The sequence below is a fragment of the Sminthopsis crassicaudata genome, chromosome 6 (genome assembly GCF_048593235.1).
Source record: "Sminthopsis crassicaudata isolate SCR6 chromosome 6, ASM4859323v1, whole genome shotgun sequence".
Taxonomy (NCBI): domain Eukaryota; kingdom Metazoa; phylum Chordata; class Mammalia; order Dasyuromorphia; family Dasyuridae; genus Sminthopsis; species Sminthopsis crassicaudata.
In genome coordinates this window covers 36,735,184-36,754,592 of record NC_133622.1, presented here as the reverse complement: position 1 = coordinate 36,754,592, position 19,409 = coordinate 36,735,184, and the positions used below count along the sequence as shown (strand labels likewise).

The 19,409-nt window shown below is 34.8% G+C and overlaps 1 protein-coding gene and 1 pseudogene across 2 annotated transcripts in view; both read right to left on the bottom strand.

The window, feature by feature from the left end:
• Window positions 1-19,409, bottom strand: part of ATP10D (ATPase phospholipid transporting 10D (putative)) — a 148,034-nt gene that overhangs the window by 34,868 nt on the left and 93,757 nt on the right. For both annotated transcript variants that reach the window (XM_074276276.1, XM_074276275.1), the window contains 7 exons: window positions 17,720-17,914; window positions 8,086-8,290; window positions 5,436-5,521; window positions 3,354-3,460; window positions 2,829-2,960; window positions 2,210-2,337; window positions 1,866-2,118 (listed from right to left, as the gene is read on the bottom strand). In XM_074276276.1, coding sequence (XP_074132377.1) covers window positions 1,866-2,118; window positions 2,210-2,337; window positions 2,829-2,960; window positions 3,354-3,460; window positions 5,436-5,521; window positions 8,086-8,290; window positions 17,720-17,914 — 1,106 coding nt within the window. The remainder of the gene's footprint in view (window positions 1-1,865; window positions 2,119-2,209; window positions 2,338-2,828; window positions 2,961-3,353; window positions 3,461-5,435; window positions 5,522-8,085; window positions 8,291-17,719; window positions 17,915-19,409) is intronic.
• Window positions 11,586-13,161, bottom strand: LOC141546200 (importin subunit alpha-1 pseudogene; annotated as a pseudogene).

Here is a 19,409-nt window from a genome sequence, read left to right as displayed (position 1 = left end):
TCCATTATTGATGCAAGCAGAAAGAAAACATGAATTCATATTGTACTAGTGGGGTATAAGGGTTAGACAGCTGGATTTTAAGTCATTAGGTCCTGGAGGAAGGTGTTACCCCTGCCACATTCTGGTTGAGCTACTCTAAGCCAGTGGGCAAAACCTTTTATCTCCCATTGTTCTAGACAGTTCTCTAAGGCTAAAAATGGCAGAGAACCTGTGTCTGAAAAGGGAGTTTCCTCACCTAGGAGTGACCAATGAAATCACAAGCTCAATCCCTAGTTCTATTCCTCTTCTGCCTAGATGAAAAGATATCAGTTTGATATTTAAAATGAAAAAAAAAAGGCATACATATATCAGGAAGGAAACTACCTCAGTTAGCCCTGGGGTTTAAAATGAGGTCCAACCTAATGATGTGCTGGGTTCAGGATAAGATTATTCAGGAACTGAAGAAAGGGGAAGATCAGCAGCAAGCATTTATTAAGTATATAATGGTGCCAGGCAGACAACAGTTGGCCATTAGTATGAAAAATAGGACAAAACTTTTGGAACTAGTTCTCTAATTCTTCTATTTGTTTTTCTTTTTTAGTTCTCTAATTCTGCCTGAATAAGTAAGAGATTAAGGTTTAGTTCAAAGAACAGGTTCTTAATGAAGGAGAATGATTTCTTGTTTTCCTATATATGCTGTGCAGACCATAAAAAATGGACAAAGGGCTGGTTTGCCCTCTTCATTTCCTCCTTCAAACATTTTCCCCAAAACATTCCGAACACAGACTACATTAGGATTATTACAGTGGTAATACTTTTTAGTGTTCGTGCAACAAAATAAATGATATCACAGATTCTTGAAGGTCTAAAGAAAGTATCTGAAGATAAAGAGAAGGGAAAAAAGTTCTCTAGCATCTCAATGAATTCCTTGTTACTAACGAGGCAGGATTGCTCTGGTACTGGTTCCCATTGTTTGGTCCCATTGGTTCACTAATACTAACAAAATCTGGTAAATGCCAGGGTCATATAAAAATCTTACTTGCATTTAGTCAATAATTTCCTTCTTTTTTTAACGCTTAACTAATACCAAATAAAGTGGTCATCTCCATGTAACAGAAAACTGTACATGAAAATATAGATTCTTATGTACAGCTTGCTTAAAAAAGGATCCATTCAACAGGTAACTTTCAAAGCTGTTCTACTTACCTATAATTCTGTTTTCTTTGATATATTTTAAAAAAGACATCTTTCTTTTTTTCCTTTTTTAAAATTATTTTTTATTTTTTGCTGAGGCAATTGGGGAACTATTAAGTGTCTGAGGCCACATTTGAACTCAGGTCCTCCTGACTTCAGGGCCAGTACTTTATCTACTGCACCACCTCACTGTCCCTTTTCTCCTTTTTCTTGCTAGTTTGTCCTCATTTCCCATCTTCTTCCTACTTCCTGCCCCCTTTCAAATGGGGAAAAAAATAAAAATAAAAATAAAGTACTTATAATGAGTACACATATTCAAGAAAATCAAATTTCTATACTGACCTTGCCTGAAAATATATGATTTATTCCATGCATTAATTTTCTTTGAGTAAAAAGTCATATTCATCTAATCTTTCCTCATCCTCTTTGTGACAAAACTATCACAATTCACCTAATTTCCTTATAAAACTCCTACCATATTGTGTTAAGATCTTTGCTTTCAATGATCAAATTTCAGAGGAAAAACAACACAGGTAGAAATATCCATAATGGTTAATAACAGTGGTTTGATGGATTCCAGCCATTTAAGGATAATAAATAAATAAATAAATCTCTGGAAAGAAAAGATAAAAGGCAACTCATGTTTGTGAAGGCAACATCAAAAATATATGCATATGATATTCCATACCTACCATTTTCTTCGTGACAATAATCATATCCTGCAATACTACACCTCCGGAAAACCATTTTGTTCTCAGTGAGGGTTCCAGTCTTATCAGAGAAAAGATATTGTATCTGCCCAAGATCCTCAGCAATGTTCAGTGCCCGGCACTGAATGGTGGAATCCATTTTCTCATTATAGAAATCAATGTCACTTTGAATAAAATAGATTTGTCCTAACTTGACAATTTCAATGGAAACGTAGAGAGAAATGGGGATCAATACCTAACAAAACAAAGAAAACAAGTAAGAAACGGAGGGAAGCCATCGGGTAATAATCTTACTCTACATGCATAGCAAGTGAGACAGTTGTTACCTGTAATAAAATAATCATGGTCCAAAACATATAGAAACCTGCCAAGGCTGGGGATAAGCTATGTCCATCAGGCTCAGGCATGTTAAAAAATGGAACAGACTCATAATTGCTCAACCAGATTCCATGACCTTTGAAACAAATACACACATAAGAAGGATTAGACAATTTAACACAGTTCTTCACTCTTGTCTTCAATCTTAGGAGTAAGAGGCTTGGTTGTATATCATGAAGGTTGAGCTTTATACATTTTTTTCAGTAATATATAAAGGGATGGAAAAAGCCACAAATTCTTCTATGGGTTTGTCTATTGAATAAAAATTATCAAGTTTTGTTCATGCCAACATATAGATTCGCCAAATGCTTTAATTCAGGTTTTCAAGGGTCAAAAAAAAGGTGACAAATCTAATAATAGGAAAGAAAAACAATGACTGTGACTAAGATGCTCTAAGAGATGATTCCACTAATGCAAAAATATCAAAAATTCTCAAATAGCACATTTTAAACATGTTTATGTATAACATTTCTTAGGAGCTGATTATTTCTAGACATAAAATACTCATAATTTAAAATTATGAAGAAAAGCTGCTAAACACAACTAGAAAGAACTACATCGACTTACCTAATGCACCAGCAAAACACATTGAGACAAGAAGGAGGACACACCAGAGGATATCAGTATTTGCTCTTCTCTCTAACTTACTACGCTTGTAACGAGGCCCACTGTTGTTCAACATTGCTTTAGTTTCATGACCTGGGTAGACACGAGAGGATATTTCACTATTTCTTGTAGAGATGCACAGATATCTCACTCAGAAAAGTATACAAATCAAGTAACATCTCACTCAGAAAATGTTCTTTCATCAAAATCTGACAGGTTAAGAGCAAAAAAACAAAAACAAAAATGAACAAGAAGAACAACAAAAAACAACTCCCCCCCCAAAAAAATCCTTTCTTAATTCTCCTCTTTCTAAACTCACTTAGGAAAAGATGACCCATTGATTACAGCTACACAGAATACATCCTTCTATTTGGCAGAAGGATAACTGAATAATTACACTTTAAATAAAAAAAAAAGAAACAACAATTTTAATAGTAGTTTTTATACTATGTGAGACAATTGTAAGGAACAAAAAGTTTAACCAACCTGCATAAACCACAATGCCAACCACAGCCTCCGTATTTCTAATGGTGCATCCTCTAAGTAATAAATTTTCTTTACTGAGACCAATGCGTTCTTTGCTTGGATGTTCTCTACAAGAAATATAACACGTGAATTGCTTTTAAATAGCAGTGGGATTTAAAGTGATATTCTGCCTGCCATCTAGGGGAGGGGGTGGAGGGAAGGAGGGGAAAAATTCGGAACCGAAGGGAGTACAAGGGATAATGTAAAAAATTATGCATATGTACTGTAAAAAATGTTATAATTATAAAATTAATAAAAAATTAAGTGATATTCCAATAGCAGGTTCCAATTAGGCTTTGACTTATTAAAAATGCATAGTAAAGGACTAGGAAAGAATTATAGTTCTTAAAAGCCAACCAGGAGCAAACTCACATTATTTAATTCATTTGTTTTCCTTAAATCAAGGTTACCTGATTTATTCTGAAAAATGGTAGGTTAATGCTCTGCCTAATTTCTGTTATTCATTATTAGGACATTTTTAATAATGCACAGATATACTGTGAAAAAATAAGTGGAAGAATTTCTAAATTTTATTTATCCAGCTCTAAAGTTATACAAATGCAAAATTATTTATATTTCATAGTCAGAAAAAAGGGTCATGTTTACAAATATATTTAAGTTCCTGCAAAATCAAGCTCAGTTTCAGAATTTGAAATGGAGTTTCAAAGAAATTGCAATTGCTATTCAGAAGAGAAAAGGACATAGTCATTGTCACTTGATGCATAGTGAGGAAAAAAAAGGTAGTATTGATCTTATCAACTAATACTTTTTAAAAAATCACATATAGGGTAAACCAAGATCCCTGCTGAGAAGATTTAATATCACAAAGAAAGGGAACAATTCACAGATTTGCCAATTTATAGATATGACAGATAAGTATGTATGTTATATTTTTATGTCTATATACAAACATATAAATATATACGTACATTCCACAAATAAACACAAATGCCTATTTTATATATACAAATTATATATATAATATACATATATATTTGTACATACACATGTCTTCAAAATATATTTTCTATTTCACGTGTATATATGTTTTCAATTTAAATAGCATGGACAAGTATTTCCTTTGTGCAAGATTCTGGAATTCAAAGATGAAACAGTAATTTCCCTTAAGGGATTTCTATTCCATGCCACAATATGTACAAGAACAAGGGCTCAGAAATGAAGAGGGCTATAGATGGAACCATATGTCATAAGTTTGGAAAACTATGCTGGAGTCCGATTTTGAAAGCTTTAATATGTCACACAAAGTTTCTAGTAACTATAGGGAATAATTTCTTAAGAAAATGAATAACACAATGAGACCAGTACCTCAGAAATATTATTTTGGCAGTTATATGGAGGATGGATAGGAGAAGCGACAATATTGAAAGGATGGTGCAATAATCTAGGTGAGGAGTAATGAGGGGGATGAATTTAGATGTTGACTCATGAGCAGAGAGAAGATATGGGTATTTGTATATAAAGATATAAATTCTTTTATTAATGGCATAATTTTCAGGTCTTCTTTCAAATTATGTCTGTCTGTCTCTTTTTTCAAAGATAGGGCCTAGATCTATGATTTCCTTGATATAGGGAACTCCTGAGAGAGCAAATGCCCTTCACCAATGCAGGTCTGTACCAATTTTCCAATTTATAGCCTCAGAAAGCTGCTCAGACCATAGAGGTGTCAAATATGCAGCTCTGGGCCATAACACTTAAGTGTGACTCAAACCAGATTAAAATGAAATAAGTAAAAATACAATTGTTCATTTGAGATGTTCCAAGTTAAAACACAGACAGGTGTTTATTTGTATGTATGTATATTTGAGTAATCTTTTTCCATTTGAACTCAAAACTACTGGTCTGGAGCACTTGTTGAGGATAACAAAGCTAGATATGAGAGAGGAAACTTGAATCCAAATCTTCCTAGCTTCAAAATCAGCTCTCCATCCAGAGCTTCATTATTATGGCAATAATAAACAGATAAATCCAAGTCCCTCCTACCTCTCCCTTTTCCCCAATAAAAATAAATCTGGAATTACTTACAGAAACCCTCGAAATCTGTTGAGGTCATTATTAGGACTTTCACATTCTATCCGACTAGAAAACTTCTCAGGATCAACTTCAGAGTCCTAAATTCACAAAACAAAACAAAAATTAGTTCTGGCCTAAAACACAAAACTCTTATTCTACAGTCAACCCATTTACTCAATACTCCAGGAGACATTAAGGACAAAACTGGTAATCCTGCATTTTCCCCAAGGGCTTCTGTAATCCAACACCATCCTCCCTTTCTTAGCCCAGCACAGTGCCTGGAACATAGTAGGTGTTTCATAAATCATTACTGATTTATTGATTCATTTCTATTTTTACTCAATAGAACTCTCCTCCAGCCATTTTATATCCTATTTGAATCAGAACACTTACATTTCCCTTGGTGTCCTCCATTTTTCCTGCCTTCAAGTTTCTGCTTAGGAGATTTCCTATAATCACCTTGAAATGCTTTTCTTCCCATGTGTTGAATTTCTACATATACTTTAATACCCAATTCAAATCCTATCTTTTTAAGGAATCTATTCCTGTTTCTCCCTTACTTCTTCCCCCTGCATTGGCTCTTGGTAATGATATTTTTCTTTTTTGGCCTTCACATGCTAGTTTTTCTTCCCAGTTCTCTCACCAATTATTCTGAGCTTCATCTGTTATAATGCATTCTAATCCCAAACTAGGTTGAAAATTCCATGAAGGCAAGAAGTAAGCTTTACCAAAATACCAAGTTCAATTTCTAGCCCACTGTTATTTTTTTGGACTTGGGGTCAGGAAGCCCTGAGTTCAAATTTTGCCTCAGACATTTTCTAGCTATATCATCCTGGGCAAGTCAGCTTCAGTTTCCTCAACTGCAAAATAGGGATAATAGCACCAACAACAGGACTGGCACACTATAGAAATGATCACTATTAACGTTATTAATATTAAATATTTTGTTGAATTTGTATTTAAGTGCAGGAAGTTAGGTGGCTTAGGGCTTGGAATCAGGAAGTTCCTAGTTCAAATTTGGCTTTACTTACTAGCTATGTAACCATGGATAAATTATGAAAACTCTCTCTGCCTTAGTTTCTTCGTCTATAAAATGGGGATAATAAGCACCTAAAGCCTAAGAATAAAATGAGATAATACTTGTGAGGATAATATTATCTCTAAATTCCAGGGGCCAAATGAGATATTTGTGAGGATAAAATTAGATAATGTTTGCAAAGTGCTTGGTGAACATTAAAGTACTATATATACGTGCTATGATTTTTAGTGAATTCATATGAAAATATTTTATAAATATAAATAAATGTAAATATCCACATGACACAAATATTCATACAGATATAAATTTGTATAAAAATTCATATAAATTCAACAAATGGTGGTAGGAACTAGATGAGAGAAATTGACAAAAATTTTCAAAATTTGTATATACTAGAACTGAATTTTCAATTTATAAGAACATTCCAATGACTAGTCATCTTGGATTTACACCTCCACTATGTTGTTGGATATAAAAAAGGCTATTTCTTGCAACTTAAAAAAAAATACCCCACCCCAGTTCATAAGATGACCTGAGATAAATATCCACCTGAATTTTAGGGAAATTCCATGAATCATGTGTCTGCAGCTAAGAAAACAAAGCCAATAAAAAAATCCCTATACATTCAAAAGAGAAGTCATACTCCAAAGAGAAGGATACTAATATTTGCATTACTTACCTCACAGGATTACTGTGAACAAAGTCCTTTGGAAGATTTAAAAGCAACCAAAAAAGGTGAATAATTACTGGTGTGAGGTACCTGAGGTGATTTCACTGATAGGCAGCTAACTCATGGGATGGACAATCCTTTCAGTGATGCAAAGTAGCCACTAATCTGTAACTTAGGGTCTTAGAGGATTTCATGGGAAAACAGGTAAAGTGATTTCTTTGCTTGAGATCACATAGCCAGTAGGTGTCAGTTATTACTTAGTTTTCTAAAAGAGCTCACTATAGAATTCCTTTAGTTCAGCACTTGGACACCTTTCAGATATGATTCCATTTGCATACAATTTTTCAGGAACACATTCTTTAGCACCAAATTATAGATTTAGAATTGGAAAGGTGTACAACCCTCTCACTTTCCAGATGAAGAACCTGAATATTAGAAAGACAAGGCAATTTATTTAGGGTGTACTAAGCAAGGGAGAATATTTCAGCCAAGGTCTTCTGGGTATAGTACTGTGGATTTAGAATCAGGAAGACGTAGATTAAAAAAAATCAGATACTAGCTCTGTGTCTGTTCGTCTGAGCAAGTCATTTAATTTCTCAGTATCTCTGTTTTCTCATAAGTAAAATGGCTGTAGGGGGTTGGATTCTATGATCTCTAAGGTTCCTCCCAGATCACATCTATGAGCCTAAGAAATCAGACTTTTTTTTTTCTTCTTTTTGGCCCAATGCCTTATATTAGTATCTCCCCCACTGTGTGAATTGAGGTTTGCCTATATTGACATTCAACTCCAAAAAATTCTTAAACATGTTGAACTTATTTCTCCAGCTGTCAAAAAGTAATAATAAGCCTGCCATTCTATACATTGCAAGAATGGATTAATTTATCCTGAGATTGAAAGATGCCAGGTGCTGTGAATTAACAAGAAGTTACCCATTAGGAATACATCACTTTACCTGCTCTGCATATCCTCGAACCACCTCCCTCTGTTTTAAATTGCTTTCTCCATCAAGACCAGAAGTCTCAATGTGACAGATTCCATCTGGATCAGTGGAAAACAGCAAGACTATATCTGCAGGAATGATCTCATTACAGGAAAGGCGAACAAAATCTCCAACGGTGACATCTTTCCAGCATCGTTCTATGTACTTCCTATCTTTCCTAAAGTTTAAACATATTTAAAGAGAAAACAAATCAAGCTTTAAAGTCAACAAAGCATATATTTTAATTAAAATTCCCATTTTCAAAGTGCTAAGAGAAAGTGTATTAATCATAAAAAAAAAGACAGGATTATTATGCTCTTTTTAAAGCATGTAGATAACAGCCACTTAAACACTTTTTCCTCCCCAGGATTTTAAATTTAACACCATAACGAGACATCTGGGAAATCACTTAAAATCATAATTTAATAAAGTTTTTATTTTAAATTACCAACTAGCTCTTGTTATAGCATACCAGTATATGATAAAGGTAAAGAAATTCTGAAGAGAAAACTGAGCTGGGCATGGGATGTACCAATTAGTCCTTTGTCATCCCTACACAGGTCAAAAGTCCCTTAACATAAATTAGTTTAACAAAGAATTCTTCTAGGTTTGTGTCATAAGGTTTATCTGTCAAAAAATACCTACTCGACTCTCCATTAATGATTGACTGAATTCTTGCCAAAGGAAAGAGATGAAGTTGACCCCCTGAACTAGCTGGTATGATGCAACAAAGTGGGACTCAGACTTAGAAAGATGTGAATTCAAGTACTGATGTAAGGCTGTATGACCTTAAGCAAAGCACTCAACCTTCCAGGACACCCCTTTCCCCCTCCCTTCTAAGATGTAGAGCAAGTGCCCATTTGCTTTGGGAGAAATGGTTTCCTTGGTGGATCTTCCCAGTGAAGCCTCAGAATGGTCCACAATAATCATGCAGAAATCTAGCCAAAAACCACAAAAGGAATTACGTTCAAGTGGCATTTTCCTCAAAGTGGGATGAAGAAGTTCATGTGAAAGAACAAATCTTATTACTCCCTCACAAACAATACAGCTTTCTAAAAATGACTATAGGCTTTTTCTAACCCTATTTTAAAAAATGCTTGGTTCCAATGACATTTATTTTAAATGCAAAAAAATTTCATTTTATTAAATCTATGGAATTAAAGATTCCAAGTTTCACATTAAATTAACCTAAACATTAAGTTTGTTCCTAAACAGGCTTAGGAAAACAACATATGCAGAATACTGACAACCAAAATGGCATATGAGTCAACTTAGTATGCTCTTTCATTCACAAAAAAAACAACAACTCATATTGTTTTTCTAGAGAGGCATTTGCTTTAAATTTAGTTTAAATTTAATTTAAATTTAAATTTAAGAAACAACTCCAAAATTTTAGAGTCAGACTTAACAATAAACTGAAGCACATTAAAAACTGCTTTCACATAGTCAAACATTTTTTGGCATATTTTTATCTACCATCCAAACAACTAAAAGAATGGAAGGAAAACAAATGAAAGAAAAATTAAGGAAGAAAATGGTATTTATTAAGTGCTTATTATGTGTAAAGGGTTTATGATAAGAATTGCTATCCATATTCAGAGAAAGAAATGTCTGAATGGAGAAAAAGCATACTTTAAACTTTATTTTATTGTATTTGTGTTTTCTTTCACAACATGACTAATATGGAAATGTTTTGCACTAATGAATAAAATTTATTAGAGGAAAAAAAAGAAAAAGGACCTTGAGATTATCTAGATTACTTCCACTCCCTATCTTTAAGTAAGATGACACCAGAAATAAGATAAAGATCTTTACTATTTTCCCATTTTTCCTTAGTTCAAGCTAAGCTTAGTATGTCATAATTTTTTCATAGTGTCCCTATGCCAAGATAAATATTTAACAGGACCAAACATTAATAAATATTTATATAAAACTTTGATATCTATTTGAGAAGATGATACATATCAATAGAAGAAAATATTTTCATTTCATTCTTAAATAATAATTACTAATGAGACAATAATGATGGCTAGCATTTATATGATGATTTAAGATTTGCAAAGCACTTTAAAAATACGACATCATTTTATACTCATAACTACCACATAAGATGGGTGCTATTATTCAGTTACTCCAAAAAACACTGACAAGTTACTATTATGGACCAGTCTGCTGAAAAGAAAGAAAGAAAAATGGAAGGATAGGAGGGAGGGAGGAAGAGAAGGAGGGAGGGAAGAAGGAAGGGAAGGAGGGAGGGAGAGAGGAAGGAAAGAAAGAAGGGAGAGAGGGAGGGAAAGAGGAAGAGAGGGAGGGAGGGAAGGAAGAAGGAAGGAAAGGAAGGAAGAGAGGGAAGGAGGGAGGGAGGGAAAGAGGAAGGGAGGGAGGGGGAAAGTGAGGAAGGGAGGGTGGGAGGAAGGAAGGGAGAAAAGGAAAGTGGGAGGAAGGAAGGGAAGGAAGGAAGAAAGGAAGAGAGGGAGAGAGACAGAGAGACAGAGGGAATGTTAAACAATAAAGAAAGAAAGATGGAAGGATGGAAGGATGGGAGGGAAGGAGGAAGAGGAGGGAGGGAAAAAGGAAGGGAAGGAGGGAGAAAGGAAGGAAGGATATTGGCTTTAGAACAGTTTCAAATAACTCTGAAAATGAAAATTGTCTTTAATATGCATAATCTACTAAAAATCACAAACTGGTAAAGCTTGGAGGTTAATTTTTGTGGTTCATGTTTAAAATAGCTATAATTTGGTCTTTGAATGTAAAATGTACATATTTTATATATAAATACACAATATATTCTTGTAACGATGCAATCATATTGTTTTTTAAAACATTTTGTCAGTAATTGTACCTATTAATTTTCATAGTAGCTTTTGTAATGGGCATGTGAGCACAATGAAAATACCCAATAAAACTTTTTTATTGTACACATATGTTAGTCATATAATGCAAATTCGAAGAAAATGATCTTGGTCTCAAAATTAAAAAAAAAAACTTATGATATAATAGGAAAACAAACCTCCCTGACTAATAAACACATTATACATAATTGCTATACATTAGATACCATCAAAAAGTTATTACTCTCCTCATTCTAATGTCTCTATGTTTATCTATCTAGTCATACACACACCTCCCCCCCTATCTTTAAGGGTAATGGTGACAATACAAAATTCAAAAGAGCAATTACTGGAATAAAGACTGGCATAATAATCCAATTAGTTGAGAGACAAAAGATGATTTTTATTGCTCTTATTTAATTATTGTGTAATGATTTCATAATTTTACCTCTCTGACGTCAAAATTACAGTCTTATTATTTTGGTCTTTGAACACATACATACTCTCTCTCTTTTGTGGAATTAAGTTTTTATTTACAGGACATTGCAAGACAGGAAATTCCACATAGAAATGAAAACCCTATTGAGGACAAAGGTTTTATACCATATGTGTACAATTCAAACTGTTCAAGTATGCATTAGTGCTACATTAAAAATTACATTTTTTTTTAAAAAGATCTTAGTGAAGAGACAGTAAGAAAATTATACCAACAAGAAAGCACACAAAACTTGAAGGTTTGACTGTAAAATCTAAAAGTTAAAGGTTCCAATTGTACCATCTTGAATCTGGAAGGTAGATTCTGGCACAGCATTTTGATTTTCCTCTGCAGAAAAAATATTTTTCAACTAAGCTGGAGGAAGCCTTATATACCATTTTATATTCATGGGACTGAAATGCTTTGATTCTGTCTAGCTCTCCACAATCAATTAGGATACTAATTTTTGTTTTATTTCGTTTTTCAGCATCCAGAAAAATATTTGAAGGCAATTTTTCTGTCTTTTGCAGACAAGAAGTTGATGAAGGGTCCCCAAATCCCAAGATTGTTTCACCCCTAGTGCAGTTTGTGACAGCCAATACAGCTTCTTTCTGTGACAAAGTCTCCAATATTTCAACCAAGTATGGAACTCGTCCATGATTCGCAGCTTGCTTGTATTTGGTCCTGATGATGTTTGACATGGCAGCCTCCTTCTGGATGGCGGTTTTGGCGTGAGGAAATAGGCTAAGAAAGACTGCTCCCGAATCTATTACAATCTGAGTTTGTTCATCTGTCCCAGTGACAATGTTTCCTCTAGCCCATAAGGAAGCAGCCACTAATGGCACTTCACCAGATCCTAGAGGTCTGACTAGTGGTGGGACAACTCCAGTTTTCACAACTACTTTAATCCTGTCATTTAAGCCATCTGTGAGGTAAGAGATGGCCCGACAGGTATCTGGCAGAACTTCTGGATCATCATGATGCAAAAGATGAACTAAGCTTGGAAGAATTTGCTCAATAAATTCTATTGGGGGAGCAGGATTCTTGCTGCAACAAAGATTTGAAAATGTTCAAGTAAGATTTCTTAAGTAACCACAGGCTAATGATGATATATCAGGAACTGTAAAAAAGAGGGTCTATTGCACCATACTTGATAACCCCGTTTCTGTAGGCTGAACCATCACCTGCAGTGTTTCCCAGAGCCCATACAGCAGGTTCACTGATGTGAGCCTGGGGCAGGCCAACAGAGCAATGATTGCAGTACAGCCCCTCCATCTATCACAGCCTGGGCTTGGTCTGATGTTCCAGAAGCAATGTAAATAAGTGCCCACGCAGATTCAAACTGAACAGGATTACATTCTGTCCTGCCCAAGAAGCTACAAGTTTTGGAATCATACCGACCTCAATTATTTGGTCTTTGGGAGGCTGTTTTTCCCTAGAAAGGGGTTTCCTAGCGGCTTGGGTAGCCAGATGTTGAACCTCCAGATTATTACTATTTATGCCTTTGACAATTTCTTCAACAGATCAAAGTGCAGAATTCTGGTTATTTCGGTTTTCTTGCTGAGGAAAAGTGAGTATCATCAGAAAAAGTGCAGACATTTCTTTTCAGCATCTAGTCATTTTCTTTCAGCTTTCCTCAGTTCTACATTCACTTCAGTAGGCTGGCACCTTATTTCCAAGCTGTCTTTCCCTTTGTTCTTAAACCTATTAGAGACAGGCAGTTGGGGAATTAGCATTTTCCATGTTGGACGCTGGTATTCTGCAGTTGCTGGAGGTCGCCAGTCCCTAAGGGGAAGCTTGAGGGGGTCTCAGATGCAACTAACTGTAGTTAGACTACTAGCAGCCACTGCAGCTCAGCCTGGAAGGGGAAAGTCTTGTCTTCTTTTTTTAATGTAAAAATGTGAAAGAATACAACAGGCATTATAATTAAGCCTTTAGTTTTCTATTGTTGTTTGGAAATTGGGAATTTAGGTCAAAGGATATGAACAGACAATTCTCAGATAATGAAATTGAAACTATATCCACTCATATGAGTGTTCCAAATCACTACTGATCAGAGAAATGCAAATTAAGACAACTCTGAGATACCACTGCACACCTGTCAGATTGGCTAAGATAACAGGAACAAATAATGATGAATGTTGGAGGGGATGGGGGGAAACTGGGACACTGATGCATTGTTGGTGGAGTTGTGAAAGAATCCGGCCATTCTGGAGAGCAATCTGGAACTATGCTCAAAAAGTTATCAAACTGTGCATACTCTTTGATCCAGTAGTGCTGCTACTGGGCTTATATCCCAAAGAAATACTAAAGAGGGGAAAGGGACCTGCATGTGCCAAAATGTTTGTGGCAGCTCTTTTTGTGGTGGCTAGAAACTGGAAAATGAATAGATGTCCATCAGTTGGAGAATGGTTGGGTAAATTGTGGTATATGAAGGTTATGGAATATTATTGCTCTGTAAGAAATGACCAACAGGAGGAATACAGAGAAGCTTGGAGAGACTTAAATCAACTGATGGTGAGTGAAATGAGCAGAACCAGAAGATCACTATACACTTCAACAATAATACTATATGAAGATGTATTCTGATGGAAGTGGAAATCTTCAACATAAAGAAGATCCAACTCACTTCCAATTGATCAATGATGGACAGAAACAACTACACCCAGAGAAGGAACACTGGGAAGTGAATGTAAATTGTTAGCACTACTGTCTATCTACCCAGGTTACTTATACCTTCAGAATCCAATACTTAACGTGCAACAAGGAAATTGGATTTACACACATATATTGTATCTAGGTTATACTGTAACACATGTATAAAATGTATGAGATTGCCTGTCATCTAGGGGAGGGAGTAGAGGGAGGGAGGGGAAAATCTGGAAAAATGAATACAAGGGATAATGTTATAAAAATTACTCATGCATATATACTGTCAAAAATGTATAATTATAAAATTAATTTAAATAAAAAAAGGAAATTGGGAATTTATACCTTCTTGGATCCATTTCCCTTCCTCTCACTCACTCCTCAGCCCTCCACAGCCTAGCTTCTGAGATCACTCAATGGAACCTGTCCTCTTTGAAATTAGCAACAATTACTCAATAGTCCAATGTGGGGGTCTTCTCTCATCCTCCCAGACGTTCTCATTTACTTGACACTATTGACCACTTGTTCTCTTGAATGGTCTCCCCCTCTTTGGTTTTCATAATACTGCTGTCTCCTGATTGTTCTCCTACTTGTCCAACTGCTTTCTCAATATCCTTTGGTGGCTCATCATATATATGTTGCGTTTTGAACTCTGTCTTCTCCTTCTATGTTCTCAGAAGCTCAGACGTGTCAGGGCTTGGCAGCAGGAGTTCCGAGTAATGATAAGTTCACATAGGTTTGATCATTGTCTCTATACTTATGACTCACAGATTTATATACTCAACTCTTGTCTCTTTCTTGAGTGCTATTCCTGCATCAACAATTACCTGGACATTTCAAATTGGATGTCTTAAATATCTCATACTCAATCATGTCCAAAGTGGATTGTACTTTCTTTTCCCACAAATACTCCTCTTTATTGATCTTTCCTCTATCTTACTAGGGGACCATCATCCTTCTAGTCTCTAAGATTCATGATCTCAACAATCTCATCCATTTCTCGCTCCCTAACTGCACAAGCCCAATCAGTCGTCAAATCTATAATATCTCTTGCATTCACACCCTCGAATCAAAGAGTCAGCACTTCAGTTCACATCTTTATCACATCTCTCTCCTCCAGGATTATTGTTACATCCTACTCATGGTTTCCTCTGCCTCAAATCTTTCCTTATCTGTATCCATCCATGCCCGTAACTGCAAAGGTTATTCTTGTTCTTAAGTACAGAAGGCAGTAAAACTTTCCTTTATGTTGGCATTATATCCCCTCTTCACCTCCACTTCAGATTCTCTCTGTTTCAACTCAAACTCAAACCCCATCTGCTTTTCTCTCCGTTCCCCTCCCTCTCTCCATCTATTTATCTATCTCTTTCTCTCACTCCCCATAGTACAAATTGTTTCTTTCTTCCCTTAAATCTTTGTATTCCCAGCAGAGTGCCTACAACACAGAAGACACTAAATAAATGACTGATTCATCGAGTGATTCATACCATCTTTAAATTTCATTTCACAAATGATCCTTGCATATGTTTTGAAAATAAAAAGCTTCAATAAAAAATAAATAAATGTCACAGATCACCAAAGGTTTATCATCTAGTGAGCCCTGCACCTTGGATTAAATCTCTTCTTGTGACAAAATAATGACAATAAGAAAATCAATAATCCAAGTGTGTTGGGACTCAATATATTTGGTATTCAATATATTTGATGAGACAAAAAATATCAATAAGTCAATGTGTCTAGTAGCCATGGACTTTGTGGAACTCTAGGAATGCAAATACTAAAGTGAGACCACCCTCCAGGTCCAAGGATTTTATAATCTACTAAGTGGACATAACAAATAAACAGGGAAAATGGCCAGGCAAAGGAGATTTGGTCGAGGCAATTAAAGGGAGTTTTGGGTAGTAAATTGTTGTTATTAGTCCTTCGTTCTCTAAGAGAACCATGACATCAGGGAGGTGATGCCGTAACACTAAAGTAAATTATTATATCCTTCCTGACAGCGATAGTAATAATTGATTTCATTGTTTTTCCTAGAGCAACATTAAAGAAGTGAAGGTTATCTTGTTATCTGCCATGATGCTGCCCATGAACTATAATTGCCCACTTTCCATTTCTTGGCTAGGGAAAATATTTCTAAAAATTTCCAAAAGAATTTCGATGCTAAATATTCTGATTAGAGAGGATTACTGCTACTCAAAGTAATCAAATGAGACAATAATAATAGTATTTATATTTTATATTTTATATTCACAATCACTCTGGGAGTTAGGTGCTATTGATATATCTCTTTTGTAGATGAGGAAACTGAGGCAGACAAAAAGTTAAGTGATTTCACAGAGATTCTTAAATGTCTGAAAGATCTGTACTCAAGTCTTGGGAATTAGCTTCAAAGTACTTTCTATATTTCATACGTTCATATTATATACATTGTTTCATTCCATCTAATGTATGCTGTTTGAGGGATTATTTCATTTTTGTCTTTGTATCCTTAGCATTTAACATAGTCCCTAAAATAGAACTTGTTATTTTTCTCCCATTCCCTTCTTTATTTGACAATGTTAGTATCAGTTTTCAAGTCACTAACACTAAAAAAAAAATCAGTCACCAAGTTATATTTCTTGTATCTACTCTTACTTATATCTTATCTACTTGTATCCATTCTTGTTCATATCTTATCATTTCCTCTCAGCCAACCTATATGACACTACTAAAGTCATCTCCCTAAAACATTTGCATCACTCCACTTCTCTTCTTAAAAACCTGCAAGACCACACTCCTTAGTTTAAAATATTAGATTTTCTAAAATTTGACTTTAGCCATGGCTGCAATTTTACTTCTGCTGTACCCACTGTTCCTAGCACATGCTATTTGTTGTCCAACTTCATGAAGTCCTAAAAGTTTTCTGTCATCAATTTGATTTGAAAGCAATTACTAAATGTTATAATATTTTATTTTTAACAATTAGCCAGCATATTCTAACATTGTTTGGGGAGCTCACTCTTCATATAGCTTCCACTCCTCTTTCAGAGACATAATTAGAAAAAAAATCAAATTTTGATATTGAATTCAAGGAATATAATTTTTAATTTTTTGAAAGGCAGATTGCTACTTAAAATATATGAAATGTAACAATGAGGAACTCAAAGAGGAGTACTTTATAGTCTTGATTCTCAAGCAAAAGATGCAAAGACTTAAAATATAAAGAAAAAAAGAAAATTTCTTCATATACTTTTCCTTTCCATTCTTTAAGGAAATAACTCACTTATGAAATTTTGACTTCTTGAGAGCTGGGATCATTCTAATTATTTTTTATTATTATTATTATTATTAGTGAAGAAATTGGGGTCAAGTAATTGACCCGGGGTCAGACAGCTAGTAAATGTTTAGTTGAATTCAAGTCCTCCTTACTCCAGGAGCAGTGCTCTATCCACTGAACCATCTAGCTGCCCCAGAGCTGGGAATCATTCTTAAGCATCTTTGCATTCTCCATAGCACCTAGCACAGTAGCTCACACTCAGGAAGAACAGCAATGTTTGCTGAAAAACTTAGCCAAAATAGTACTTTATAAGGAATTTTAATATTTTATGCATGAAGATTTCTTGCAATGTAAAAGTGCTACATAAATGTTTTTTAAAACATGCATTTTACTTACCTACTATATACCTTTGTTATTAAATTGTTGATCTGTTTATCTATTTTATATTTTCGATAATCTTCCAAGCCATCTTTAATTGCTATGATTGTAAGAACGACTACAAGAGGCAGCATAGTAATTTCTTTTTGGAAAGCTTCTACCAGAGGAACCCAGTTGAGGACGACTAAAAAGAGGAAATACAAATTGGCAGCTCTGGAAAAAAAACACACAGATACAAAAAGATGTTGGTAACAAGATGCATCAGTTGCATTTTCAAAGACTTTATTTTTAATCACATATCTATAAAACATTTTTCTATGAGTCTTTACCTGGAATTTGGAATTTACCTAGTACTACAAAAGTACATATGGCGCCCAACATGGGGCGCCAAATGCTGGAACTCTGTCTTCCCAGAAATCAGCAGGAGTCAGGATCACTAAACGTCTTTATTCTAGATCTTTACCGTCGCCTCCAATGCCAGGTCACGAGTGCAAGTGAGCGTGAGTTCCACCACCCAAGTTTCTCTTACTCCTCCCACACAAGTCACTTCCCTCTCTTTGTCTCACCAATCAAGTCAGCACAGAACAGCTGGGGAGGGTCAACCTTAAACAAGTTAATAGGGAACAGTCCAATTGGCAATTAGTCTCACGTGCTTCATCATCCAAGTGCATTGCTCAGTTCTAGCCCTTTACAACATACAGGAGAAAAAAAAATGAAACTGTGAAAAAAACTAACTAAAAGTTTATCATCCACCTAGAAATCTGGATGCACTTACAATTTAAGAGTATATCTTATAAAGTTGGTCAAAATTGACTAAGGATTAAATGGTATAATTTAGATTATATATGCATTCATTTTTATATAAATTTGATAAAGAATGGTCTGGGAGATGTTCCTCTTTTTTCTAAATTAAAATCTGGGCCTTGACTAATTAGATACATAAGTTCTCTATGGTAATTCTTGGGACCAGTCAACCTATCTAAATGGAAAAAAAAACAAAAACAAAAACAAAGAGAGAGCCTCTAAATGCAGACAAATGACTTAATAGAGACAATTATGATTTAAGGGCCTCATGAGTGACAAAAGTAGGGGACATTTGTTAAAAGGCTAAGCAGGAACATACAGAGAAAAAACTGTTCACAAGATCTGGAAGATGGTTGAGAGGTGGGAAGGTGGGCAACAAGGTAATCTTCATTGTTTTTAATTCTATGTAATCCCATTCAACAACCACAATAAAGTGTCATAAACTCCCCATTTCCATTTAATATATTACTCATAATATTCTTCTATATTCATAAATTTACCACAATGAAAACTTTTGCCCCCAAAGCTAATAATTAAAATTTACTACAAAAATTTCACTTGGACTTAACTTGTTCTGTGAATCTCCCTCTCTCTGTCTGTCTCTCTTCTTTCTCCACTCTCTTCATCTTTTACTACTGTCTGTGAAACATTCTCAAGTCTCTATAATTATAATTATAAAACACAAAAGGCTATTCTACATATAATTATAAAAACTAAATATAAGAATTTAAAACTATGAAATAATTACAATATTTTATGTGAGACATTGTGTAAGAATTAAAGGAATCCAGCAAAACCTAATGTGCTTATTATTTGCATATAGTAACATAATTAAACAAATATTTATTGCTTAAGGCACCTTTAAAGACTTTTCATCATGAAACACAAGGGGCTTGTGAACCAC